The sequence below is a fragment of the Suncus etruscus genome, chromosome 6, assembly GCF_024139225.1.
Source record: "Suncus etruscus isolate mSunEtr1 chromosome 6, mSunEtr1.pri.cur, whole genome shotgun sequence".
NCBI classification, from domain to species: Eukaryota; Metazoa; Chordata; class Mammalia; order Eulipotyphla; family Soricidae; genus Suncus; species Suncus etruscus.
This window is the reverse complement of record NC_064853.1, coordinates 25,357,881-25,385,746: the sequence shown is the minus strand read 5'-3', so window position 1 is coordinate 25,385,746 and position 27,866 is coordinate 25,357,881. Positions and strand designations below refer to the sequence as shown.

The window sequence follows — 27,866 nt, the reverse complement described above, 5'->3', positions numbered from 1 at the left end:
ACTGTTCTATCTGGGGAGAACTTAGCCATACAAGTAAAGCAAAATCCTCCGAAATGACTCTAAAGAACTCCACTTGGCAAAGTAAAGAACTCCTGGGATAAAACTAGGTCACTTAGTAAAATCCACAGTTGATCAGGAAATGCTCCAATAATTTTCCCTTTTCTTATCTAAGAGCAACCCAGTAACAAGAACTCACTGGAATTCAAAAATTTAAGTAACAAATGCTGACTGCCTCTGAAATGTCTGATTTTGAAATAAAATCCACAGAAGGGAAGAGATAATATTTGAGGGAGGGCATATTGGGCAATACCTGGTGATGCCCAGGGTTTACTACTTGCTCTGTGCGCAAGGATTATTTCTGGGAGAGGACCAGGAATCAAACTGGGGTTGACTGCATGGCAAGTACATTAACCTCTGAACTACCTGTTCACCCAATTAGCTAATTATTACTATTAAAAACTTGCTCTTAATTGCTGCAAAGATTAGGAAAGAACACTTCTCTTACCAAGGAACTTCTCTTGCCACAAAAGGCCTAGAAGCATTGACTATTAATTCTTTTAAATAAACACAGCATGGGGCCCGGAGAGATAGCACAGCAGTGTTTGTCTTGCAAGCAGCCGATCCAGGACCTAAGGTGGTTGGTTCGAATCCTGGTGTCCCATATGGTCCCCCGTGCCTGCCAGGAGCTATTTCTGAGCAGACAGCCAGGAGTAACCCCTGAGCACTGCTGGGTGTGGCCCAAAAACCAAAAACCAAAAAAAAAAAAAAAAAAAAAGAAAAGAAAATAAACACAGCATGGAAGAAAAATGTTCTCTTCCTCTCTGTGTCTCTTTGAACCCCAACCTTATAATTACATCATTAATTTATATCATTCTACTGGAGTCTGAAACCACACATACAAAATATGTGTCTGACATCACACATACAAAGCAAGGCACTACATACTGTTTACACTACCTACTGTTGGCCCTGGGAGGATTTGTCTCTTAATTTTGTACTCATCTATCTTCTTTGAATGTTTTGATCTTGCGTATGTGCTATTTTCATTCTTATTTGTGATATTTCATGTCTTGATTTAAAACTTTATATTTGTTCTGTTGTTTTCTAGTACTTACCTGTTTCAACACATAAATCATAATTTGATTCCAGAAGAGTTCTTAAGTGTGAGCCTTTCTCTAGCACATGAACATACAAAATTATGCCTAGCAAAAAAGGAAATTGGGAGCTGCAAAACAGTTTTATTTAATAGCCAAAGAATGGAGAAAATGGGATCTGGGTTCATCTGACTTCCTCCCTGGCAGTCTGTATCCCTTCCCCCAGTCTCCAATGAAGGCAGGGCTTCTGGTAGCACTATAATACTTTTTTTTGGACAGGAATGAAATATTTTATTATGAAATAGATCATGCATATGAGTATATTGTACACAAATGTACGAACTAAAGAATGATTGTGAAATAAATACTTGTTGTTTTTTTTTTGTTTTGTTTCTGGGTCACATCCGGCAGTGCTCAGAGATTACTCCTGGTTCTATGCTCAGAAATTGCCCCTGGCAGGCACAGGGGACCATATGGGATGCCAGGATTCGAACCACCATCCTTCTGTGTGAAAGGCAAAGGCTTTACCTCCATGCTATCTCTCTGGCACGAAATAAATACTTGTAAAGCACCACCTAACTCAGAAACTATGATAATACCAACACACACAAGTCACTCCCTTTCCCTCCCCTCATTTGTACCTCCTACCTGACTAATGAATGTTTCCTGATCTCTCCTTCTATAGGTTACCATGATCCTAGACTTTTTTGGAAAGTTAATATTTATATTTATTTTTAATAGAAAATCTTTATTTAAAACCATGATTACAAGCATGATTGTAGTTGGGTTTCAGTCATAAACAAAACACCGCCCTTCACCGGTGCAACATTCCAACCACCAATGCTCGTCCTCCCTTCTTCCCAATCCCTGCCTGTATTTGAGATATTCTACTTCTCTCCCACTCATTAAGATTGTCATGATAGTTGTTAGTGTTAGTTATTTCCCTAACTGCACCACTACTTTTTGTGGTGAGCTTCATATTGTGAGCCTGTCCTTCTGACCCTAATCTCTATTGTCTCTGGGCATTATTACAATAATGCCCTTAATTTTTCTTTTTCTTTTTTTTTTTTTTTGCCCTTAATTTTTCTTAAAACCCACAGATGAGGACTGGAAAGATAGCATGGAGGTATGGCGTTTGCCTTGCATGTCGAAGAATGGTGGTTCAAATCCTGGCATCCTATATGGTCTCCCGAGCTAACCAGGAGCAATTTCTGCGAGCAGAGCCAGGAGTATCCTCTGAGCGCTGCCAGGTGTGACCCAAAAACAAACAAAAAGAAACAAGCAAACAAACAAAAAAACCCCACAAATGAGTAAGATTTTTCTGTGTCTATCTTTCTCTCTGACTTATTTCACTCAGCATAATAGATTCCATGTGCATCCACGTATAGGAAAATTTCATGACTTCATCTCTCCTGATGGCTGTATAATATTCCATTGTGTATGTGTACCACAGTTTTTTTAGCCATTCATCTGTAAAGGGCTTTTTGGTTGTTTCCAGAGTTTGGCTACTGTAAATAGCGCTGCAATGAATATAGGTGTGAGGAAGGGATTTTTGATTTTGTATTTCTAGGGTATAACCCTAGGAGTGGAATAGCTGGATCATATGGGAGCTCAATTTCCATTTTTTTTGATAAATCTCCATATTGTTTTCCATAAAGGCTGGACTAGACAGCATTTCCACCAGCAATGAATGAGTTCTTTCTCTTCACATCCCAGTGCCAACACTGATTGTTCTTGTTCTTTGTGATGTGTGCCAGTCTCTGAGGTGTGAGATGGTACCTCATCATGATTTTGATTTGCATCTCTCTGATGATTAGTGATGTGGAGCATTTTTTCATGTGTCTTTTGGCCCAACAGAATGGGAGAAACTATTCACCCAATACCCATCAGATAAGGGGCTAATATAGAAAATATACAAGGTACTGACAGAACTTAACAAGAAAAAACAATCTAACCCCGTCAAAAACATGGGATGAAGAAATGAACAAATACCTCCTCAAAGAAGAAATACAAATGGCCCAAAGTACTATAATACTTTAAGCAAATAGAACAAACCTTAGGAGTGAGATAAGTCCCCAGAATGGAGCCAGAGCAATCATACAGCAAGTAGGGTGTTTGCTTTGCACAGCCAACCTGGGTTTGAATCCCAGCATCCCATATGGTCCCTAAGCATTGCTAAGAATAATTCTGAGTGCAGAGTCAAGAGTAACCCAAGGCACTGCTGGGTATGCTCCCTCAAATCCCCAGAATTATTTAGGGGCCACACTCAGCAGGGGTATTTCCTTTTTGGTGTTCAGAGGTTACTCCTGGCACTGCTTTGGTGAGTATAGAGTACTAGAGATAGAACCTAGGGTTTGCTATGTGCAAAGCCTATACTCTCACCTTTGGAACTCTCTTTTCATCCCTGGTTTCACTCATTCTTAAGGAACATGGATGAAGGTAAGATTTCTGTTACTACCCCTCTTGGCAGGAGTGGAGTCCCAGAAGAATAAAATATTTCCTTGGTCATTTCTATGTATGTTAAGAAAGTTAAACACTTCTCATTCATGTGACAATATTTCTCATCAAGTTTCAGTATATCAAAGAGAACTAATTCATTCTCTTTTCACAAAGATAGAAGGCATCTACTCTAGGGTGCTTGAAAAGTTCTATGGCTTGCCATATTTTCTTTGTATTCATTTAAGTGTTTTATTTTTTTAAATTTATTTTTTGGTTTGGGGGCACATCTGGTGGCGCTCAGGGTTTATTCCTGGCTATGTGTTCAGAAATTGCTCTTGGCAGGCATGGGGGACCATATGGGGTGCCTCAGCAACCATCTGTCCTGGATTGGCTGTGTGCAAGGCAAATGCCCTACCACTGTGCTATCTCTCTGGCTCCAGGATTTTATATTTTAAATGAAGCAAGATAGTTTTTATTAAATGACAGAGGTGTTGGGGAGGAGAAGAAAAGGAATACATATTCTAGAGGGAAAACAAGTTTGAAAGCAAGCAAACAGACATAGAGACAAGCAAGTGAGAACAAGGACTTGAAAGGGCAAGCCAAAATTTATTTTCTTTTGCTTAGAATTTTTATTTTTCAGCAAGTCTTATCATCTGTCTTAAAAAAGGTCTGTAGAGGGGCCAGGCAGTGGCGCTAGAGGTAAGGTGCCTACCTTGCCCGCGCTAGCCTTGGACGGACCGCGGTTCGATCCCCCGGCGTCCCATATGGTCCCCCAAGCCAGGAGCAACTTCTGAGCGCATAGCCAGGAGTAACCCCTGAGCGTTACCGGGTGTGCCCCCCCCCAAAACCAAAAACAAACAAACAAAAAAGGTCTGTAGGAAGCGATGGCCTGAGACATTGTACTTAAAAGACTGAGTGCATATTAAATCAAATTGCTTAACATAAGTAATTGATTTAATTTTAAGAAAATTTAATACTGGAGGGCCAGAGAGATAGTACAGGGGCCAAGGTACTTGCCTGGCATGTGGCCAACCCTGCTTTGATCCTTGCATACTGTCAGGACTGACTTTAGAACATGGAAGGGAGAGAATCCCCTAAGCACCTCTGGGAGTAATTATTCCCTCCAAAAAAGGACTGTGAATGGCATAGGTTTGTGAGAAAGGAATCTTTTTTTCTTTGCCCTTTAAAAACATTTAAACACTGTGATGTACAAAGTTGTTCATACTATACTTGTTCCAGGCATTCAGTGTTCCAATATCAATTCCACCACCAGTGTTCCCAGTTTCCTACCCACCCCCTAAGTCTAATCATTAGCAGGCATAAAATAATTTATTTTATATTACTTGTTATCAAAAAATGGCAAAATAGAATTATCAAAAAATAGTTCAGTAAAAGAAAATTGGTGAAAATGGCTATACCTGTGAGAAAAGAATCAGAAAGAAAGATAATCTGTGTGGTCAACTTGGATGTAATCTAATAAATTATAATATTAATTTATCAGATACATTATATATATTTATAAATTATAATTTAAAATTTGTGTAAATTATATTACTATACTATTCTCCAGCCCCAAGAGAGTATTTTTTTTGTGAGTAGAATATTCACAAATTTGAATTAAAAACAATAACATCTAGCCTGGAGAGACACAGTACAGCAGTTAAGGCACTTTCCTTGCATGTGGCTGAACTGGATTCGATCCCTGGCACCCCTTATGGTTCTCCCAAGCCCACTAGGAGTGATTCTTAAGTGCAGAGTCAGGAGTAATCCATCGGTACCACTGGGCATACCCACATTAAAATAAATATCTTGGAAAAGAGAACCCATCTATGCATATATATATTTATATCTATGTATATATCCTCTTTTTATCGAGTTAGCATAAACATAAAGACAAAAAAAGGGCAGGGCACTGAAGAGATAGTACACACATTTAGGTGCTTGCCTTGCAGATGGCAAATCCCAGTTGGATATCCCACGAAGCATGTGGTCACTTGAGCACTGCCAGGAATGATCTTTGGCTCTGAGCACCGTGGAAGTAAGCCCTGAGCACTCTCGTGTGGCTCAAAGATAAAAGGAAAATAAAAGGCAATCAAGAATTTATTTGGAATCAAATTCTTTAAGCACCGTGGTTTCAAAAATGTTTGTAGCTGGGTTTCAGTCATCGAATGTAAACCCTTCCCCTTCACTAGTATAACTTTCCTGCCACCAATATTCACCATTTCCCTTCTCCCACATCCCCTGTCTGTCTTCAGGATGGGCATTCTATTTCTCTATCACTATTATTGTTATGTAGTTATTAGTGAAGTTATTTTCTAACTGTACTCACCACTCTTTGTGGTAAGCTTCATATTGTGAGCCGATTCTTCCAGCCCTCATCTCTATTGTCTCTGGGCATTATTAATATAATGTCTTTTATTTTATTATTTATTTATTTGGTTTTTGGGTCACACCTGACAACGCTCAGGAGTTACTCCTGGCTCTGCGCTCAGAAATCGCTCCTGTCTAGCTCAGGGGACCTGTGCACTGCCAGGTATGACTCAAAAAGCAAACAAAACGAACACAAACACAAAAACAAACTAGCTATTGGAACTGGAGATTTTTATTATAGAACCGAGCTTTCATGGGTAGGAGGTGGCTGGGAGGGGTCCATGGGACACTTGTGGAGAGAAGTTAGCTCTTGGAAGACGGGTGTCATGTTGGAATGATGTATGAAAAGTATAATTAACATTATAAATCCTGGCACCTCAATAGAAATTATTTAAAAAATAAAAGAGGGGGACCAGAGAGATAGCATGGAGGTAGGGTGTTTGTCTTGCATGCAGAAGGATGGTGGTTCGAATCCCGGCATCTCATATGGTTCCCCGAGCTTGCCAGGAGCTATTACTGAATGTAGAGCCAGGAGTAACTACCCCTGAGCACTGCCGGGTGTGACCCGACAAAAAAAAAAGGAAGAAAGAAAAAAGAGGGCAGAGGGCAATAGGAGCGTGCTTACCTTGCATACAGTAAACTCAAATTGATTGTCAATATCCTATATTGTTCTCCAAGCCCTGATTCCTGGACACAGAGTCAGGAGTATGTCCTGAACACCACAAGGTGTGACCTCAAAACCAAATAATACTGCCTCCAAAAAAGGGATGCCCCCAAATCAAATCAAAAGACCAAGACAAAACTATGCCAGCTCTCCATTCTTCGGGAGTGACTTTAGGAAACTGTATCTGGGGCCCGGAGAGATAGCACAGCGGCATTTGCTTTGCAAGCAGCCGATCCAGGACCAAAGGTGGTTGGTTTGAATCCCGGTGTGCCATATGGTCCCCCGTGCCTGCCAGGAGCTATTTCTGAGCAGACAGCCAGGAGTAACCCCTGAGCATCGCCGGATGTGGCCCAAAAAAAAAAAAAAAAAAAAAAAAGAAAAAAGAAAAAAAGAAACTATATCTGTCCTAGGCAGACACCGTCATGCACAAACTTTATTGAGTAGGTGTGTTCTGCAGAGATTCCCAACAATGGATGTAGAAACAGCAGCTGTGTCAAGTCCAGTCAAGCAACAAGTTTTTCCACTCCAACTATTCCAACTCTTTAGAATAGCCCAAAAACCAAAAAAAAAAAAAAAAAAAAAAAAAAAAAAAAGAATAGCTCCACTTATGTTTTTCACAACGTTCCGAAGACTTTGTCTCCTTCATTAATTCTCACAGAACACAGAGGGCAAATTAATCTCAGTGGGATTTAAAGAAATGTCATACTAGGGGATCTGAGTCATTGTACAGCTGGTAGGGCCTTTGCACTTGCATGCAGCCTGGGTTCTATTTCCTGCACCCCATAATGCTCCCTTAAGTCCCACCATGAGTGATTTTTGAGCACAGAACCAGAAGTAAGCTCTGAATACACCTCCCTCAGACCCTCAAATCACACTACTCATGAATTTAGTGTTCCCCTCTGCATCTACCTCCTCTCCTTATAGCGGAACAGTTCCCTGTGACTGGTGAACAATCATAGGTATTTTTTTTTGTTTTTTGTTTGATTTTTCGAGGGATCGGGGTTTGGTCACACCTAGTCGTGCTCAAAAACCTCCAGTTAGTCAAAATCCTGGTGATGCTTAAGGGGCCCCTTTTGGCGGTGCTCAAGGAATCACATGTGCCTGGCAGAATCTTTTTACCCTTATACTATCTATCGACCTCAAGGTTTTATTTGGGGGACTGGTGAGGGGTGCGGGTCTTGGTGGTGCAGGGATGAAGCTGAGGGCCTTATACATGCAATAATACCCTCTACCACTGAACTACGACCTGGCCCAGCCTCTGAGATATAACCCAGCGTGGACTCTTGACCGGACAGGAGACAAGAACCATGCCACATTCCAAACATGGTCCTTGGAAGCCTGGTTTCTGGGGGAACAACCATTCTCAACTTTCGGCCTCAGTCGTTCTGATCCTGAAGGTGCTGAATCTGTCAGGCTCGTGTTGGTTATAAAGCTTTATTAAACCCAATGAATGGCTGAACGAAAGATTTCAATCCCCGACTTGATGAAGTCCCTTCATGAACTCTGACCCAGAGAGGCCTTATGTAAGTTTCATTTCCACTCCCCGAGAAACGCAGTTCGCAGGCGCCTCTGCGCACGCGCGGGCGATCCCTGGCCCCGCCCTTCAGGGACCGCCCAATCCAGTCCCCGCCCACAAGAACCCGCCCCGTAAGACCACGCCCCCAGTCGTCTTTAGTCCCGGGACAGGGCCGCAGCCAGTCTGTCGGCCTTTGTGCTCGCGGCGGTTGTGTCTGCGTCCCTGCTCTGCGAGCCATAGCCGAGCCATGCCTTCTGCAGCCTTCATGCCGACGCCTCAGCCCCAGCACCGGGTGTTCGTGGTGGGGGTTGGGATGACCAAGGTAAACAGGAGAGGGACCCCGGAGACGCTTTCCTGGCTCCACTGTGTCCGCTGATCTGGCCCGGGCCTTGGGGGGTGGTGGTTCGAGGCTTGCAGTGGGGTCTGTGCTCGCGTCCCTTTCTGTCCCCGGGACCGCTGCAACCCCTGATCACCCCCGATCTCCAGCTCCTGGCGATCTAGACCGACGGGCATCAGTGGAGGAGTGATTGTGTGGGGAAGAGTGTCTGGTCTCTTTCCTTCCGCGGTCAGAATCTCTGAAGGACACCCCAGGATCAGTCCCCTCCCCAAGAGTGGGAGGGCAGGGTGACCTCCCCACCCTGGAGAATGTCAGCAGCTGTGCAATCCCGGAGGATGCTCAGGGGGGTGTCCAGGACTTTGGCTGTGATATCCCCCGCCTTGGCACTTCTTTAGGGTCCTGGAGCAGAATTCAGGAGGCCAGGCACTAACTGCAGACTCACTTTTTATCTTGATTTATTTTTTTAAATTTAAATTAAATTAAATTTAAATTATTTTCTTAATTTATTTTGTTTTTTTTTTTTGGGGGGGAGGGCGGGGGAGCACTCCCTTTGTCCAGGGAACCTTCCAAAAGCAGGTGTCTCACCCAACCTGGGGCAGGTACACTTGCTCTCAGTTCTCAGGACCTCAATTCTTGACACCTCTCCCAGGCTCTAGCAGAACTGAGCTCCTTTTTCTTTCTTCTACGTGTCTATTGTTATTATTATTATTATTAATAATATTATTATTGGTCTTTATTGTTTCCCTTTGACCTTGGCCCTCACTCCTTGTAACCAATTGGCCTCACTTGGGCAATTTCTTTGCATTTTTAAAGAGTTCAGATCTTTTCTCCTGCAAGAAGCCTACCTTAGTCTCCTAACTTAGCTCATGAATCTTTAGGCTTAACTCTGTCTTTATACTTTATATCTTTCACTGAAAATCTGCTCCATAGCATGTAAGCTGGCACGAGGTGTCTTAGTTCTTCTTTATGCTTCTAACGTCCTGAAAAGTGCCTATTGCCTCACAATGGGGCTCAGAGAATGTTAGTTGAGTAATATTAGGAATATGCTTAGTGAAACAGAATTCCAATATTCTTTTTCTGAGATACTTGCTCTGTTTGTTTATCTTACAAATGAGCTGAGTACACAATGCAATCAAAACTTGTAACTAGAAAAGTCAACAGAAGGGGCCGGAGAGATAGCATGGAGATAAAAAACGTTTAAACGCCTTGCATGCAGAAGGTCAGTGGTTTGAATCCCGGCATCCCATATGGTTCCCTGCGCCTGCCAGGAGTGATTTCTGAGTGTAGAGCTAGGAGTAACCGCTGAGCGCTGCAGGGTGTGACCTAAAGACTAAAAACCTAAAAACCCAAAAAAAGGGGGAAAAAAAAAAAAAAGAAGAAAAGTCAACAGAAAAGCCTGCTTTAGGGCTAGAGTGATAGATAGCGCAGTGGTATGGCATTTGCCCTGCAGGAGGCCTACCCGGGAGTAAGCCCCGAGTTTTGCAAGGTGTGACCCCCCCCAAAAAAAAAGAATTTGTTAATAATTCTAGAGAAAGGAACTATGCCAGAAAGGAAATGTAGTGATTGCACATGATGTGGGCCAGTAGCAAGAACGATTTTACATAGTAAGGAAAATACTGAGCACTGTTTTAGTAAAAAATTGGAATACAGCTATATAAAAAAGAAAGGGGAAAGTAAATGTACACACAATGGAGCCTTAGTCCCCTAATTTTTATGAACTGTTACCAAAGATTGTAATATAATTTTTTTGATTTTATGTTTTTGTTTGTAGACATATCCAGCAGTGCTCAGGGCTTACTTCTGATGACAGTGACTATTGCTGATAGGACTTGTGGGACCAGATACTCTGTTAGGTCTTGAACCCAGATTGGGTAATTATGATGTAATGTTTTGTTTGTGTGTTTGTTTTTTGGTTTTTGGGTCACACCCAGCAGCGATCAGGGGTTACTCCTGGCTCTATGCTCAGAAATCGCCCCTGGCAGGCATGGGGACCATATGGGCTACTGAGATTAGAACCAATGACCTGCATGAAAGGCAAATGCCTTACCTCCATGCTATTTCTCCAGCCCCTGTTTCTTTTTTTGTGTTGCACTCAACAGTGCTCAGGGGACCGTATGGTACAGGGGATCAAACCCAGGTTCTTTCAGGCAAAACATGTGCTCAGCAGTTTAGCTATTTAATTTAAATGTCAATTTCTCTAGGAAGCCTTTCTAGACTGCCTAACAAGACTGGATAATAGATAAAATATAAAATAGATAAGAAGTAAGAGAGATTTAGGAATTTTTTTTTGGGCCACACCTGGTGACACTCAGGGAGTTACTCCTGGCTATGCCCTCAGAAATCACTCCTGGCTTGGGGGACCATATGGAATGCCAGGGGATTGAACCACGGTCCGTCCTAGGCTAGCGCCGGCAAGACAGACGCCTTACTGCTCTGGCTCTGAGATTTGGGATTTTAAAGTACACAGTTACCTCCATATCATCCAAGTGTCCAAGACCCTTATCTTACCATCATTGGGACATATTGATCTCTTGCCTATTTCCTATTTCCTGAGGACAAGGAAGTTTTGGCCAGGGGAAAGGATTGGGAATTGAGTCTGGCAGTGCTCTGGGGCTACTTCTGACTCTGTGCTCATGGATTATTCTTGGGAATGCTTAGTGACCATATGTGGTGCTGGGTTTCAAACCATGGCCAGTTTTATGTGAAGTTATTGTCTTAAACCCTGATAATTATCTTTCTAACCCAGTGCTTCCTTACTGCTTTCTTTTTTCGGGGGGTGGAGGAGCATACTCACTGTGCTCAGAGAACCATATATAATGTTGGGGATCCAACTAGGATCAGCTAGATGTATTTTTCTCTCTCTCCCCCCCCCCCCCAGTACTTTATGCTTGTTAATAGAGTCCACGAACAGGGCAGCACAATAGTGCAGCGGTAGGGCTTTTGCCTTGCATGCGGCAAACCAGGACGGACTTGGTTTAATCCCCATATGGTCCCCCTAGCCAGGAGCGATTTCTGAGCACATAGCCAGGAGTAACCCCTGGGCATCACCAGGTGTGGCCCCAAAACAAAAACAACAAAACAAAACAAAACAATACAGAGTCCAGGAACAATCTATATTTGTTAAAACAAATAGAGGATTTTTCTGTAATGTCCTACTATGAGAAAACCTAATTGCATTTGTTCCTATAATTCTTTTTTTTCTAGTTCTTGAAACCTGGAAATGAGAATTCACCAGACTACCCTGACTTGGCAAAAGAAGCAGGTAATGTAGAATGTTTAGATCTTGAACATTGTAGTTTATTGTGTAATCTGTTTTGATAGTGGAACAATCTCATATCCATCAAAGGAAGCCAGTCAAGGGAGAAAAAACTATAGGGAATTAATTGCCTGGCACTTGCTCTAAGATGGAGTGGAAAGAGCTTGGGCATTCTTTGCTGAGTGGCTAAGCAGACAGTGGCCTCTGATGATTTTGTATTATCCAGCTATTTGTTGGATCCTGGTACCTTGATTCTAGAGTTAAGACAAAATTAGGGGCCGGAGAGATAGCATGGAGGCAGGGAGTTTGCTTTGCATGCAGAAGGTTGGTGGTTTGAATCCCTGCATTCCATATGGTCCCCTGAGCCTGCCAGGAGCTATTTCTGAGTGTAGAGCCAGGAGTAACCCCTGAGTGCTGCTGGGTGTGATCCCAAAACAAAACAAACAAACAAAAAAAGACAAAATTAGTCTCTTCCATTCCCAGAAAAGGGATAAAAACATTCACAATTTATGCTATGGTGATAATTAAAATATCTCTATAGTAGTTTCCTTCTCTCCTTTTGGGTTAAGGGTATAGTTTGTGCCAAGTTGAACTGTGGACCTGAGTTTTGCAGTGACGATTCTAGGTTGTTCTCTTCAGAGCAAAACCAAACATGAGCCTGAGATCAAACCTCCAGGCTTTTTTGCATGGTGGAAATAAATTGAACCCCAGAGCCATCCAGCTTAAACTTAGTTGTCAGTTGTTCAGGAGAATGCTGAGAAATGCCAATTTCTGACTCCTGGATCCCATGAAGCTGTTAGATGCACTTGTCCTCCTATGAACACTTGACATGCCTATGCCTACTATTCATTTCTAGGAAAACCCTGAGTTTTTGTGGTGATTCACTAAACACTCCTTTCTCTAAGAGGAACCAAGTTTCAAGTGGCTATTTTTCAACTCAGTCCTCAGGTATTATTAAACAGGGAATTGGAGCATCTCTACTTCCAAAATCATAAGATTTGAGTCACTGCAGTTGATTCCCTGTGTGGACACTTTCTTTTTCATTTGTTTTTGGGTCACACCCTGGAGTTACTTCCAGGAATTTATCTGTCTGAACCTGAAGCTATTCATTTTCACTTTGTGTCTTTTGTGTTATTATTGCTTCTCCCCTGGACTCCTGTCTCCAAACAGCATCTGCTTTTTTTCTGAAGTGGGAGATTCTTTAACTAGTTTTGGGGGCACTCCTTGAGATATTCAGGTCTTACTCCTGAGTATGTTTAGGGGTCTCTCTTGGCTCAGGACCATCTGTGGTGCCGGGATGGAACTGGGCTTGAACATGTGCAAGTCAAGTGCTTATACCTCTCTGCTGCTTTCTGGCTCATATTTGTTTGATTTTCATTTCTATCCTTAATATCTTTGCATATTTAATTATATATTTAAGCTTTACTTTGTTAAATATTTAGATTTGCCACATTTTATATTTTGTTTTGTTATTTATTTATTTATTTTTATTTTTTTGAACTTTTTTTTAAATTTTTATTGTGACCAAAGTGCATTACAAATCTTTCACTGCATCAATTATGGTACATAGTGACAATGAATGAGGGGCATTCCCACCACCAGTGCTGTCCTCCCTCCGCCCCTGTTCCCAGTATGCATCCCATATCTCCCTCCTCTACCCCCCAGTATGCTAGTGCAACTGGTCTCCACTTTACAGCTTGTTGTAGATTGAGCATCTATTCCACCGTCATTGGAGATAAAAAGGGTAAGAAAAAGGGGAGAAAGAGAGAAAGAAGAGAGAGAAAAAAAAAGAAAAGAAAAATGGAAGAAAAAAGAAAAATATGGACCCGGCAAATAAAAATAAAAATAAATCTCTAAATAATAACCACAAGAGTGAAAAGAAAGAGAAAAGTGGAAGAAAAAGAGAAGGAAAATAAAGTCAAAAACTAACAAATCAAAACAAAACAAGAAAAAGTATGGGTGCTGTAGTGGAAGGGTTTGGCGTTCCCCCCACTTTTTTTTTTTCTTTTTGCATAAGCACAGTAAGCATTGGGGAAGAAAGGGAATTCCCGTGGCCTAAGAGATTCAGGGTTTCTCCATCCTTGAAGCATACCATCATGTTTTTAACCCCTGGCTCCATATATACTCATTACCCCATCCCAAATGCTTTTTTGTGATGCCAGAAAAGTTTCCTCTCGGTTGTGTGTGAGAAAATCAAGCCACTGTAGCAATCTTGGTATTTGCGCGGGTTATAGGTCAGGGTCTAGGATAGAGTCTCTAGGTTCTAGAGGTTCCTATCCATCGTTGTTGTGGTGTTCAGTCTTCTGTAACACTTGCTCCCTGTTTTCGTTCAGTCCCTAAGCCGAAGCCTAAGATATTATGGATCCAAAGGTTCTGCTCAGTCTCTGTTGTCCAAGTTGGACCTCTACAATAAGACATCTTGTTGTTGTTGTTGTTGTTGTTGTTGTTTTATGTGTCCTGGACTACAGCCTAGGGTAGGGTTTTCCTTATTAGTCCCAAGGTAGGCTCTATTCAGTCACGGTTGTCAAAGTCAGTTTTCTGTTGTTGGTGCTCTTATTTTTCACAGTTCAAAGGTTTTTGGGTCATACCCGGCAGTGCTCAGGGGTTATTCCTGGCTTCAGGCTCAAATATTGCTCCTGGCAGGCACGGGGGACCATATGGGACAACGGGATTCGAACCGATGACCTCCTGCATGAAAGGCAAACGCCTTACCTCCATGCTATCTCTCTGGCCCCAATTTTTTATTTTTTATTTTATATATAAAAAAAAACCCTTCAACAGTGCAACATTTCATCACCAATATCCCAAGTGTCTCTCCTCCTCACCTCACACCGGCCTGTACTCTAGACAGGCTTTCTACTTCCCTGATTCAGTTACATTTTGTTATGATAGTTCTCAGTGTAATTATTTCTGTGACTGCACCCAACAATCTCTATGGTGAGCTTCATGTCGGGAGCTGAACCCTCCAGTCCTCCTCTATTTTGTCTCTAAGAATCATTACACAAATGTTTTTCATTTTTCTCAAAACCCATAGATGAGGGAGACCATTCTGTGTTTATCTCTCTCCCTCTGACTTATTTCACTCAGCATAATAGATTCCATATACATCCATGTACAGGAAAATTTCATGACTTCATCTCTTCTGACGACTGCATAATATTCCATTGTATATATGTACCACAGTTTCTTTAGCCATTCATCTATTGGGGGGCATCTAGGCTGTTTCCAGAGTCTGGCTATTGTAAACAATGCTGCATTGAATATAGGTGTGAGGAAGGGATTTTTGTATTGTGTTTTTGTGTTCCTAGGATATATCCCTAGGAGTGGTATAGCTGGATCGTATGGGAGCTCAACTTCCAGGTTTTGGAGAAATTTCCATATCCCTTTCCACAAAGATTGGACTAGATGGCATTCCCATCAGCAGTGAATAAGAGTTCCTTTCTCTCCATATCCCCGCCAGCACTGCTTGTTCTCATTCTTTGTGATGTGCGCCAATCTCTGTGGCGTGAGATGGTACCTCATAATTGTTTTGATTTGCATCTCCCTGATGATTAGTGATGTGGAGCATTTTTTCATGTGCCTTTTAGCCATTTGTATTTCTTTTTTTTTTTTTTTTTTTTTTTTTGGTTTTTGGGCCACACCCGGTGACGCTCAGGGGTTACTCCTGACTATGCGCTCAGAAGTCGCTCCTGGCTTGGGGGACCATATGGGACGCCGGGGGATCGAACCGCGGTCCGTCTCCTAGGCTAGCGCAGGTAAGGCAGGCACCTTACCTCGAGCGCCACCGCCCGGCCCCCCCATTTGTATTTCTTTTTTTGTCAAAGTGTCTGTTCATTTCTTCTCCCCATTTTTTGATGGGGTTAGATGATTTTTTCTTGTAAAGTTCTGTCAGTGCCTTGTATATTTTGGATATTTACCCCTTAACTGATGGGTGTTGGGTGAATAGTTTCTCCCACTCAGTGAGTGGCTCTTGTATTATGGGCACTATTTCCTTTGAGATGCAGAAGCTTCTCAGCTTAATATAGTCCCATCTGTTTATTTCTGCTTTCACTTGTTTGGAGAGTACTGTTTCCTCCTTAAAAATGCCTTTAGTCTCAATGTCCTGGAGCGTTTCACCTACATGTTGTTCTATATACTTTATAGTTTCAGGTCTGATATCTAGGCCTTTAATCCATTTGGATTTTACCTTTGTATGTGGTGTTAGCTGGAGGTCTAAGTTTGCTTTTTTACAAGTGGCTAGCCAGTTGTGCCAACACCACTTATTGAAGAGGCTTTCCCTGTTCCATTTAGGATTTCTTGCTCCTTTATAAAAAATTAGGTGATGGTATGTCTGGGGAACATTCTCTGAGTACTCAAGCCTTTAAAGTTTAAAGTTTAAAGTTTAAAGTTTAAAAGTTTAAAAGTTTAAAAGTTAGGGAAAGTAATGCCTCCCATTTTCCTTTTCCTTAGGAGTGCTTTAGCTATTCGAGGGTGTTTATTGTTCCAGATGAACTTCATAAGTGTTTGATCCACTTCTTTGAAGAATGTCATGGGTATTTTTAAGGGGATCGCATTAAATCTGTATAATGCTTTGGGGAGTATTGCCATTTTAATGATGTTAATCCTGCCAAACCATGAGCAGGGTAAGTGTTTCCATTTCCGTGTGTCCTCTCTTATTTCTTGGAGCAGGGCTTTATAGTTTTCTTTGTATAAGTACTTCATGTCTTTGGTCAAGTTGACTCCAAGATATTTGAGTTTGTGTGGCACTATTGTGAATGGAATTGCCTTCCTGATTTCCATCTCTTCCCTATTACTATTGGTGTATAAAAAGGCCATTGATTTCTGTAGGTTGATTTTGTAGCCTGCCACCTTGCTATATGAATCTATTGTTTCTAGAAGCTTTTTGGTAGAGTCTTTAGGGTTTTCTAAGTAGAGTATCATGTTATCTGCAAACAATGAGAGCTTGACTTCTTCCTTTCCTATCTGGATTCCCTTGATATCTTTTTCTTGCCTGATCGCTATAGCAAGAACTTCCAGTACTATGTTGAAGAGGAGTGGTGAGAGCGGACAGCCTTGTCTTGTACCAGAATTTAGAGGAAAGGCTTTTAGTTTTTCTCCATTGAGGATAATATTTGCCATTGGCTTGTGGTAGATGACTTCAACTAGATTGAGAAAGGTTCCTTCCATTCCCATCTTGCTGAGAGTTTTGATCAAGAATGGGTATTGGACCTTATCAAATGCTTTCTCTGCATCTATTGATATGATCATGTGATTTTTATTTTTCTTGTTGTTGATGTTGTATATGATGTTAATAGATTTACGGATGTTAAACCATCCTTGCATTCCTGGGATGAAACCTACTTGGTCGTAGTGTATGATCTTCTTGATGATGCATTGTATCCTATTTGCCAGGATTTTGTTGAAGATCTTTGCATCAGTATTCATCAGGGATATTGGTCTGTAATTTTCTTTTTTGGCAGCGTCTCTGTCTGGTTTTGGTATCAAGGTGATGTTGGCTTCATAAAAGCTGTTTGGTAGTGTTCCCGTTTTTTCAATTTCATGGAAGAGCTTGGCTAGGATTGGTAGTAGCTCCTCTTGAAAGATTTGAAAAAATTCATTAGGAAAACCATCTGGGCCTGGGCTTTTCTTTTTGGGCAGATGTTTGATTACAGTTTCAATTTCCTCAGTAGTGATGGGGATGTTTAGATATGCTACATCCTCCTTACTTAAATGTGGAAGGTTATAAGTGTCCAAGAATTTTTCCATTTCTTCTAGGTTCTCATGTTTTGTAGCATAAAGTTTCTCAAAGTAGTCTCTAATTATCCTTTGGATCTCTGCAATTTCTGTCATGATCTCCCCCTTTTCATTTCTAATATGGGTTATCAGATTTCTCTCTCTCTCTTTCTTTGTGAGTTTTGCCAATGGTCTATCAATCTTGTTTATTTTTTTCAAAAAACCAGCTTCTGCTTTCGTTGATCTTTCGGATTGCTTTTTGGTTTTCCACTTCATTGAGTTCTGCTTTCACCTTTGTTATTTCCTTCTGTCTCCCTATTTTTTGGTTTCTTTTGTTGGTCATTTTCTAATTTTTTAAGCTGTGCCATTAAGTTATTCAGGTATGCTCCTTCTTCCTTCCTGATGTGTGCTTGTAGAGCTATAAATTTTCCTCTCAGGACCGCTTTTTCTGTGTCCCATAGATTCTGGCAGTTTGTGTCTTCATTATCATTTGTTTCCAGGAAAGTTTTGATTTCCTTTTTGATTTCATCTCGGATCCACTGGTTGTTCAGTAGCAGGGTGTTCAATATCCAATTGTTAAAGTTTTTCTTCTGTGTGGCTTTGTAGTTCACATCTAATTTCAGAGCCTTGTGGTCAGCAAAGGTAGCCTGCAAGATTTCTATCCTCTTGATTTTATGGAGGTATGTTTTATGTGTCAGCATGTAGTCTATTCTGGAGAATGACCCATGTACATTGAAAAAGAATGTGTATCCAGGTTTTTTGGGATGGAGTGTCCTGTATATATCTACTAGTCCTCTTTCTTCCATACCTCTTTTCAGGGCTCGTATGTTTTTGTTGGGTTTCAGTCTGATTGACCTATCAAGTGTTGATAGGGCTGTGTTGAAGTCTCCCACAATGATTGTGTTATTATTGATTTCTTCTTTCAGATTTGTCAGTAATTGTATTAGATAATTTGCTGGTCTCTCATTGGGTGCATATATGTTTAATAGTCTGATTACTTCCTGTTGCACATATCCCTTGATTAGTACATAGTGTCCATCTTTGTCCCTTACCACTTTTCTGAGTATAAAGTTGGTGTCATCAGATATTAATATGGCCACCCCAGCTTTTTTGAGGGTGTTGTTTGCTTGGATAATTTTCTACCAGCCTTTGATTTTGAGTCTATGTTTGTTCTGACTATTCAGATGTGTTTCTTGTAGGCAGCAGAAGGTTGGATTCATCTTTTTGACCCATTTTGACACTCTGTGTCTTTTAATTGGTGAATTTAGTCCATTGACATTGAGGGAGATGATTGTCATAGGATTTAATGTCATCTTTGTAGATAAGTTTGCTGTGTTTGTTGGTCTCTCTTGTCTTAGAGTAGACCTGTCAGTTTTTCCTTTAAGGCTGGTTTATCATCTGTGAAGTTTCTGAGCTGTTGTTTATCCATGAAGCTGTGTATTCTTCCTCCAAACCTGAACATGAGTCGGGCTGGGTGCAGTATTCTCGGTGAGGCATTCATTTCATTCAGTCTTGTCACAATATCCCACCACTGTCTTCTGGCCTTGAGAGTTTCTTGTGACATGTCTGCTGTAAGTCTTAGGGATGCTCCTTTGAATGTAATTTTCCTTTTTGATCTTGCTGCTTTCAGTATTCTATCCCTATCTATGGGATTTGTCATTGTAATGAGGATATGTCTTGGGGTGTTTTTCTTTGGGTCTCTTTTAGCTGGTATTCTTCGGGCATGCAGGATTTGATTGCATGTAGTCTTTAACTCTGGGAGTATCTCTTTGATGATGTCTTTGACAGTTGATTCTTCTTGGAGATATTCTTCTTGGGTTTCTGGGACTCCAGTGATTCTTATGTTGTTTCTGTTGTTTATCAAAGACTTCTATTTTTATCTGTTCGCATGCCTTGAGTACTTTTTCCATTGACCGTTTATTTGTCTTAAGGTTTTTTTCCAATTTCTTCTGTTGTGTTGAGCTTTTCTGCATCACATCTTCCAGTACTCCGATTCTCTCCTCAGCTGCTGATATCCTGTTGGCGAGGCTATCCATTGTGGTTTTCAGTTGAGCAACCGCATTTTTCAGATCTGTTATTTCAGTTTGGAGTTTTCTGATTTCTATCTTTGTGTTCTCTTCAGATCGATCTATGCTCTTTTTGAGTTCTACGAACATATTCCATATTTCTATTCTAAACTCCTTATCTGAAAGATTAATTAGGTGGTTGGAATTTATTAGGTCAACCAAGCTTTCGTCTTCATTCTCTATGGATGGTGTTTGCCTGCGAGGTTTCCCCATTGTCACGCTTGTAGTGTGGTTTTTCCTGCGTGTTGTGGTGGGGTTCATTGATTAGAAAGGGTGCGCGGCCACGAAGGGAAGCGAAGCGAAGCGCTCTTCTGCTGCCTCTAGTTGACAGTCCTCAGAGTGAACAAAGGCACGGCAGAGCGATCCCGCAGCCCCAGAATGTAGGCACTCACCAGCTTCAAAATGCAGTTCTTTGGGGGTGCGCTCCCTAGGCCTCTGAGGAAACCTTCGGGGATTCAGAAGCACAGTTTCAGGCAGACAGAGATAAGAGTTTACCCTGAAGTCCTCAGAGTGATGTTGTTGTTGTTGTTGTTAGTATTATTAATAGTTTTGGGCCATATTGGCAATACTCAAGAGTTATTCCTGGTTTCGCACTCAGAAATTAAGTCTTGAAGTGCTTGGGGTACTGTGCCATATTGGATGCTGGGATCCAACCTGAGTCTGCCACATGCAAGGCAAGCACCTTACCCACTATTCTACTTCTCCAGCCCCCAGGCTAAAGTTACTTTTCCCTCTCCCAAACCAAATACTTAAAGCACTCTTTGATAATCCCCTTATTTTTTTCTAGGTCTGAAGGCTTTAAGTGATGCACAGATCCCTTATTCAGCGGTGGAACAGGCATGTGTTGGCTATGTTTATGGTAGGTATAAGTTATATATTTTATGGTTACTAAAACAATCTCTGCTTAAATCAGACACCAACTCCATAAATAACATTCAGGGATTTGTGAGCTTTAGTTCTCAAAACTAAAAACTCAATCCCATCATGTTTAGGTTTTTTGTATGTGTCTATTTAATTATATATATTTTCTGTATGTGTCCATCTACTTATATATATTTGCTGGTGTTATGAACAAAACATAACTAAAAGCCGTTTTGGGAGGAGTACCATTTGTGGCAGTGTTGTAGGTGGGGGACCACATGTTTTGTATCAGGAATATAACCCAAGACCTTGAACATGTGAGGCCTGTGCTCTGGTTCTTGAAATACATCCTTGACTCTAAATGAGAAATTTACATCTTAAAAAAAAGTTACTCATTGTTATCATAAAATGGTAGATCCAGAAGACACATTTCCAGAAGATATATTTTTGCTCTTTATTATCTTTAAATTTGTATTGCCTTTTTAATATCTAATAATTTTTAAATTTTTTTTGCTCAGGAGACTATATGTGATATTGGGACTCAAACCCTGATTAGCTACATGCTCTGTTTAGAAAAGCAATATTTGCCAATTGAAAAAATAAACACAGAAAAGCATAAAGAACAGTTTACCTGGAATTCCATTATCCAGAGTTTTTTTTTTTTTTTTTTTTTTTTGGGCCACACCCGGCGGTGCTCAGGGCTTACTCCTGGCTGTCTGCTCAGAAATAGCTCCTGGCAGGCACGGGGGACCATATGGGACACCGGGATTCAAACCAACCACCTTAGGTCCTGAATCGGCTGCTTGCAAGGCAAACGCCGCTGTGCTATTTCTCCGGGCCCTATCCAGAGATTTTTACCATTAATCATTTAGTTTGTGCCCTGCAGTGAGAAGCATGTGACTATTATTACATCTACTGTATTCTCTCTCAGGAATCTAGTTCCTTATTTATATGTTTTGGTAGCCTGCTTCTTTCATTTAACTATGTTTGTTAAGTTATTTCACAAATTTTCTTTAGAGCCATCATTAACATTTTTAAAATTATTTTTCTACTGTCATTATTACTTTAGTAACTTGCAAACTATTATATTTTCTTTTTCTTTTGGGTCACACGAGGCAGCGCTGAGGGGCTTACTCCTGGCTCTACACTCAGAAATCACTACTGGCAGACTTAGGGGACCACATGGGATGCCAGGAATCAAACAGGTTGACCGCTTGCAAATGCCGTACCGATTGCCATCACTTGGCCCCTCACATCATGTTTTGATGTACCTTCATTTTCAACATAATCAGGGGTGCTGGACATGCAGGGGGCCTGGCCTAGCTCGGAAAGTGTAATGCTGGTAGCAGCCTGACAGCCTGACAGCCTCACTGAACTGAATAGGATGGAGCTGTCGGTCTTGGTGCCCACAGACACAGGGGCTTCTGTGTAGGGTGTTGGCGCAGGCCATGGACACTCTGTTCATCAGGATCCTACAGTGCCAAGTGTTGGGATACCCCATCAGGTCTGTTCAGAGCCCGAAAGGTACTTGATGGCGATGCACGTTCGCTCAGCTCCTGGGGTTTGAGGATAGCTCGGCGTGACAGAGGATGACATCATGAGAACACAGACTGCCTGCAACAAGGCCCCTCCTTCAATGTCAAGGTGCCTGAAGTTCACCTTGCAAGGGCTGTGTTGTAATTCTAACATAGAAAGGAAAGGAGGGCCGGAGAGATAGCATGGAGGTAAGGTGTTTGCCTTTCATGCTGAAGGATGGTGGTTCGAATCCCGGCATTCCATATGGTCCCCCGAGCCTGCCAGGAGCGATTTCTGAGTGCAGAGCCAGGAGTAACCCCTGAGCGCTGCCGGGTGTGATCCCCCCAAAGAAAAGGAAAGGAAAGAGAAAGAGAAAAAAAAAGAAGAAAGAAAGAAGGAAGGAAGGAAGGTCATTAACATTTTTTTTTTTTTTTTTTGGTTTTTGGGCCACACCCTGTGACGCTCAGGGGTTACTCCTGGCTATGCGCTCAGAAGTTGCTCCTGGCTTCTTGGGGGACCATATGGGACGCCGGGGGATCGAACCGCGGTCCGTCCTAGGCTAGCGCAGGCAAGGCAGGCACCTTACCTCCAGCGCCACCGCCCGGCCCCAACATTTTTCAATTAAGTTCACCATTTTTTCTGAGGTAGATACTTTACTTGATTCAAAAATATAAAACATGAGGGACTGGAGCAATAGTATAGCAGGGAAGGCATTTGCCTTGTATGCAGCTGACCTGGGTTATATCCCTGCCTCTCTATGGTCCCCTGAGCCTTCCAGGAGTGATTCCTTAGTGCAGAACTGTTGCAAATCAGCCCCTGAAGAGGTTGACTGATGGAGGGATGGAGGATGAGGTCTTTCCCCTCCAGCTCGGAGCACGAGTCCTCCACCCTGTTCAGCCGGCGGTTCTGAGGTGAACCGGCGCGTAAACAACTCGCAGACAGTCAGGCTTGTGGAAATATTAGCTTTATTCGGTGGACAAGACTGAAGTCCAAAGCCTCAGCATCAGTTCCAGCCAAAAGCCCCTCGCCTTTCACAGACCCTTGTTTTTATCCCCAGAATCAGGTACCACCCAATGGTGGGATCAGGCACCACCCAATGGTGGAAGCAGAATCAGGTACCACCCTAGGGTGGGGGCAGAATGCCAGGTTACACCCTAGGGTAGGGCACAATCACCGATCAGGGTAGGGTCAGTAACATAATAATCCCATAAAATGTTTACATACACAACATAGAACTAGGAGTAAGTCTCGAGCATGGTTAAGTGTAGCTCAAATCTCACCTTCCATACAAAATTTACAGAAGGTGGTGGTAGAGTCTTACTCTTCAGGCTCTTGGTGCCTGGCCCTTGGACAACCCATTTCACTGACAGAGAAGGTGTCTTTGCAGAGGCCACTTGTGTGAATACAAACAGAAGGATATGAAGGTGCAAGTTCCCCTTTCTCCTTCTTTATGCCATACATAGGAAGGGAGTAATGTGCTATTTTCTATCTTGCTTCTTGCTTTTTACTTAGTGACTTTTGGTGACTGTTCTAAATTGTATATGCAGAGCTTCTTTGGTGTGGGACATATGCCCCAAGTGACAACACATGCCTGGTTCGTCAGAGATCCTCTCTCGTGGCTGGGTTTGTGAGCCTATGATCACTTGCCCTCTTTGTATGAGGCCCTGGGTTTGACTCCTGGCATCAGTGCATGCATGCATGCCTGCACACACACACTCACACATGTACCCATGACACTATATGGTGCTTATCCCCCACTCCAAAGAAGAGGCCCTTGCAGCCCTACGGGAAGAGAAGTTTCTTTGGTATTGCTATTTCTTCTTCTTTTTTTTTTGGGGGGGGGGGCGTTTGGGCTACCCTTGGTAATCTCAGGCTATTCTAGACTTTTCCTGGAGGACCATATGATGTCAGGCATTGAACCCAGGCCTCTGGCATACAAAGCATGCATTCAGCCTGTTGGGTTAGCCCTCTAGTCCAAGAAATTATAGGCAGATATGAGTACCTATCTTTTTCTTCATGATGGTGCCAGAGATTGAGCCTAGTGCTTCACTGAGCTGTATCTCAGTCCTTGTGTATCTCTAGAATGGTCTACTTTTGCTTGGTCAACTTTCCTGTCCTCATTATAGAAGAAACATGCACATATGTTATGTATTCTGAGAATTATTTTATAATGATGCTAGTGGTTTTGGGGCCACACCTGGTTGTGCTTGGCAGTTATTCCTGGCTCTGCATTCAGGGATCACTCCTGTCAAGATTCAAAAGACCCTGTGTGATGCCATGCTGGGGTGAACAGGCCTGCTGTGCTATCGGGGTGCTGCTGAGAATTAAGGAAACAAGACAACTGGGGCCAGAGCATAGTGGATAGGGCAGTTGCCTTGCATGCAGCCAACCCAGTTTCAATCCCTGGCATCCCATATGGTTCCTTGAGCCTGCCAGGAATAACTTCTGAGCACAGAGCTGGGAATAACTCCTGAATGCAGCTGGCTACTGCAACCCCCCCCCAAAATAAAAAAACACCAAACCAGTCATAATAGGGGTCAGGGGCTCTGCAGCCTCATGGACTGAAAAGCCCTGACTATCCTCCATTTACTGTATTTATTGTTCTGGGACAATGCTCTTGGGAGGAAGGGCAGCTGCCAGCAGGCCAATATCTCTCTAATGCTAACCAAGTCTAAGGGGAATTTGACATTTCAAAAAGGGGTGTGTGAAGGGAAGAGGAAGCTAAGGTAGAATCTCTGAAGATTGTCTTCCTCTGGGAGAGGTGGCAGATGAAAAGTGAATTCAGGGCCTTTTCGTTGAGCTTCAGAGCCCTTGTATTAACTCCCCCTCCTTGGACTATCAACCCTCTAGCTAAACTAATTTTTTTTTTGGATGTCTTCATATCCACTGTGCCAGGGGTCAAACCCGGGTCACCTGCATGCAAGCATGTCACCTTCTGTACTGTCTCTCCAGTTCCTGAGAATATTATTTTTATTTGCAAAGTAGATTATGTCTCCTCATGGTTTCTATTTAGAAACGTCAATAGTGCTTTTGTTTTTCTGCTCATGGTGTTTGCGAGGCAAAGGTATAATATTGAAGAAGCCATAATGCAGTATTATTGTTATTATGTTATCAATCCGTAATTCCCTTTCACAGTTATTAACGTTTTCATTTCTCTTTCTCTCCAGGTGACTCCACCTGTGGGCAGCGGGCTATCTACCACAGTCTGGGCCTCACTGGAATTCCTATAGTCAATGTCAATAATAACTGTGCTACTGGTTCCACTGCCTTGTTTATGGCCCGGCAGCTGATTCAGGGTGGTGAGTGCTGATTTTTTCTCAAACAGATGTGGAATTATTGCTCACTGATCTTCATTGTTTCACCTGATCAGAAAAATTGCTTTGCAATGTGTTTGATTTATTAAAAACATTCTTTTTTGAGCCAGGAATGGTAGAGTTTGTGCTTACAATGTGTGAGGTCCTGGGTTTGATCCCTGCATCACCGTCCTGGCACTACCTGCTTACTGTTGCTTTGACTCCAAAGCATTGAGGGCCCTTAAGCAGCAACCACAGATTTCAGTGCTTGAATGTAGTTTCAGTGATTCACACTGACCATATGAAGGGCAAAAAGTTCATTTCTTTTACTAGCTCTCTGGCCCAAACTTTTACTTTTTTTCTCTCTTGGCTTTTTTTTTTTTTTTTTGGGCCATATCTGGTAGCACTAAAGACTTACTCCTGGCTCTGCACTCAGAAATCGCTCCTGGCAGGCTTGGGTACCATATGGGATGCTGGGGATTGAACCTGTGTCCGAGGATTGAACCTTTGTCTGTTCTGGGTCGTCCATGTGCAAGGCAAATGCCCTACTACTGTGCTGAATTATCACTCTGGTCCCTTGTTTTTTTTTTTTTTTTTTTTTTTTTTTGAGCCTACACCTGGCAGTGTTCAGGGTCTAATCCTGGCTGTACACCCTGAAGTGACCTTTGATAACTCCAAAGGCTTATGCTCTCTATGATTCAACCTGGGGTTGTTGAGAGGCAAGGAAAGTGCCTCAACCCCTGTACTATCTTTCTGGCAGCCCCCAACTAGTCTTTTTCATATTTTTTTTCTTTATTCAAATATCTCCACATTAATCAGAAATTAAAAAAAAATCAAGGATCAAAAGAGGGACCAGAGAGATAGCACAGCAGTAGGGCATTTGCCTTGCACATGGCTGACCCAGTACAAACCTGTGTTCAATCCCTGGCTTCCTATATGGTCCCCCAAGTCAGGAGCAATTTCTGAGCGCATAGCCAGGAGTAACCTCTGAGCATCACCGGGTGTGGCACAAAAACAAAACAAAACAAAACAAATCAAGGATCAAAGGAATAAATAAACACTCCCAAAGATAAAAGGAAAATAAGAGACAATCAAGAATTTATTTGTGATCAAAGAATTATAATTTGGGGTGCATAGGTTTAGGTAGAAACCTGAAACTTAAAAAATAAATTCTTTGAGCATAGTGATTTCAAAAATGTTCATAGTTGGGTTTCAGTCATCGAATGTACACTCTCCCCTTTACTAGTATAACTTTCCTGCCACCAATGTTCACCATTTCCCTCCTCCCATATTTCCTGCCTGTCTTCAGAATAGACATTCTATTTCTCTCTCTCACTATCATTGTATTGATAGTTCTTAGTGCAGTTATTTCTCTAACTGTACTCACCACTCTTTGTGGTGAACTTCATATCGTGAGCCGGTCCTTCCAGCACTCATCTCTATGGTCTCTGGGCATTATTACAATAATGTCTTTTATTTCTCTTAAATCCTACAGATGAGTGAGACTATTCTGTGTCTATCTCTCTCCCTCTGACTTATTTCACTCAGCATAATAGATTCCATGTACATCCACGTATAGGAAAATTTCATGACTTCATCTCTTCTGACAGCTGCATAGTATTCCATTGTGTATATGTACCACAGTTTCTTTAGCCATTTATCTGTTGAAGGGCATCTTGGTTGTTTCCAGATTTTGGTTATTGTAAATAGCACTGCAATAATTATAGGTGTGAGGAAGGAATTTTTGAATTGTATTCTTGTGTTTCTAGGGTATATCCCTAGGAGTCATATAGTTGGATAATATGGGAGCTCAATTTCCAGTTTTTTGAGGAACCTCCATATTGTTTTCCATGAAGGATGGACTAGACTAGACAGTATTCATCAGGAGTGAATAAGAGTTCCTTTCTCGGGCCCGGAGAGATAGCACAGTGGCGTTTGCCTTGCAAGCAGCCGATCCAGGACCTAAGGTGGTTGGTTCGAATCCCGGTGTCCCATATGGTCCCCCGTGCCTGCCAGGAGCTATTTCTGAGCAGACAGCCAGGAGTAACCGCTGAGCACCGCCAGGTGTGGCCCAAAAACCAAAAACCAAAAAAAAAAAAAAAAAAAAAAAGAGTTTCTTTCTCTCTACATCCCTGTCAACACTGATTGTTCTTTTTTTTTTTTTTTTTTTTTTTTTTGGTTTTTGGGCCACACCCTGTGACGCTCAGGGGTTACTCCTGGCTATGCGCTCAGAAGTTGCTCCTGGCTTCTTGGGGGACCATATGGGACGCCGGGGGATCGAACCGCGGTCCGTCCTAGGTTAGCGCAGGCAAGGCAGGCACCTTACCTCCAGCGCCACCGCCCGGCCCCACACTGATTGTTCTTATTCTTTGGGATGCGTGCCAGTCTCTGTGATGTGAGATGGTACTTCATTGTTGTTTTGATTTGCATCTCCCTGATGATTAATAATATGGAACCAAGAGCAATTTTTGAGCTTAGAGCAGCAAATAACCCCTGAACACCACCTCTATATGGCACAAAAACAAAACAAAAAGAAAGTAGCATATACAGTAGCATTCCATCCTATATGTGAATTTTTATTTATTTATTTATTTATATTTGTTTGTTTGTTTTGGGGCCATACGTCGGGACTCAAGGGTACTCCTAGTTCTGCACTTAGAACTTCTGGCTGGTTCTGGGGGAACCATGTGGGATGCTGGGGATTGAACCCGGGTTGGCCATGTGCAAAACAGATGCTCTACCT

The 27,866-nt window shown here is 42.1% G+C and overlaps 1 protein-coding gene across 1 annotated transcript in view; it reads left to right on the top strand.

The window, feature by feature from the left end:
* The first annotated feature begins 8,223 nt into the window (after nucleotides 1-8,223).
* The window catches only part of SCP2 (sterol carrier protein 2), an 86,738-nt gene continuing 67,095 nt past the window's right edge, over nucleotides 8,224-27,866 (top strand). Inside the window, exons 1-4 of the mRNA XM_049774781.1 lie at nucleotides 8,224-8,405; nucleotides 11,625-11,682; nucleotides 20,242-20,313; nucleotides 24,998-25,129. Of these exons, the coding sequence (XP_049630738.1) occupies nucleotides 8,331-8,405; nucleotides 11,625-11,682; nucleotides 20,242-20,313; nucleotides 24,998-25,129 (337 nt within the window). The 5' untranslated portion in view covers nucleotides 8,224-8,330. The remainder of the gene's footprint in view (nucleotides 8,406-11,624; nucleotides 11,683-20,241; nucleotides 20,314-24,997; nucleotides 25,130-27,866) is intronic.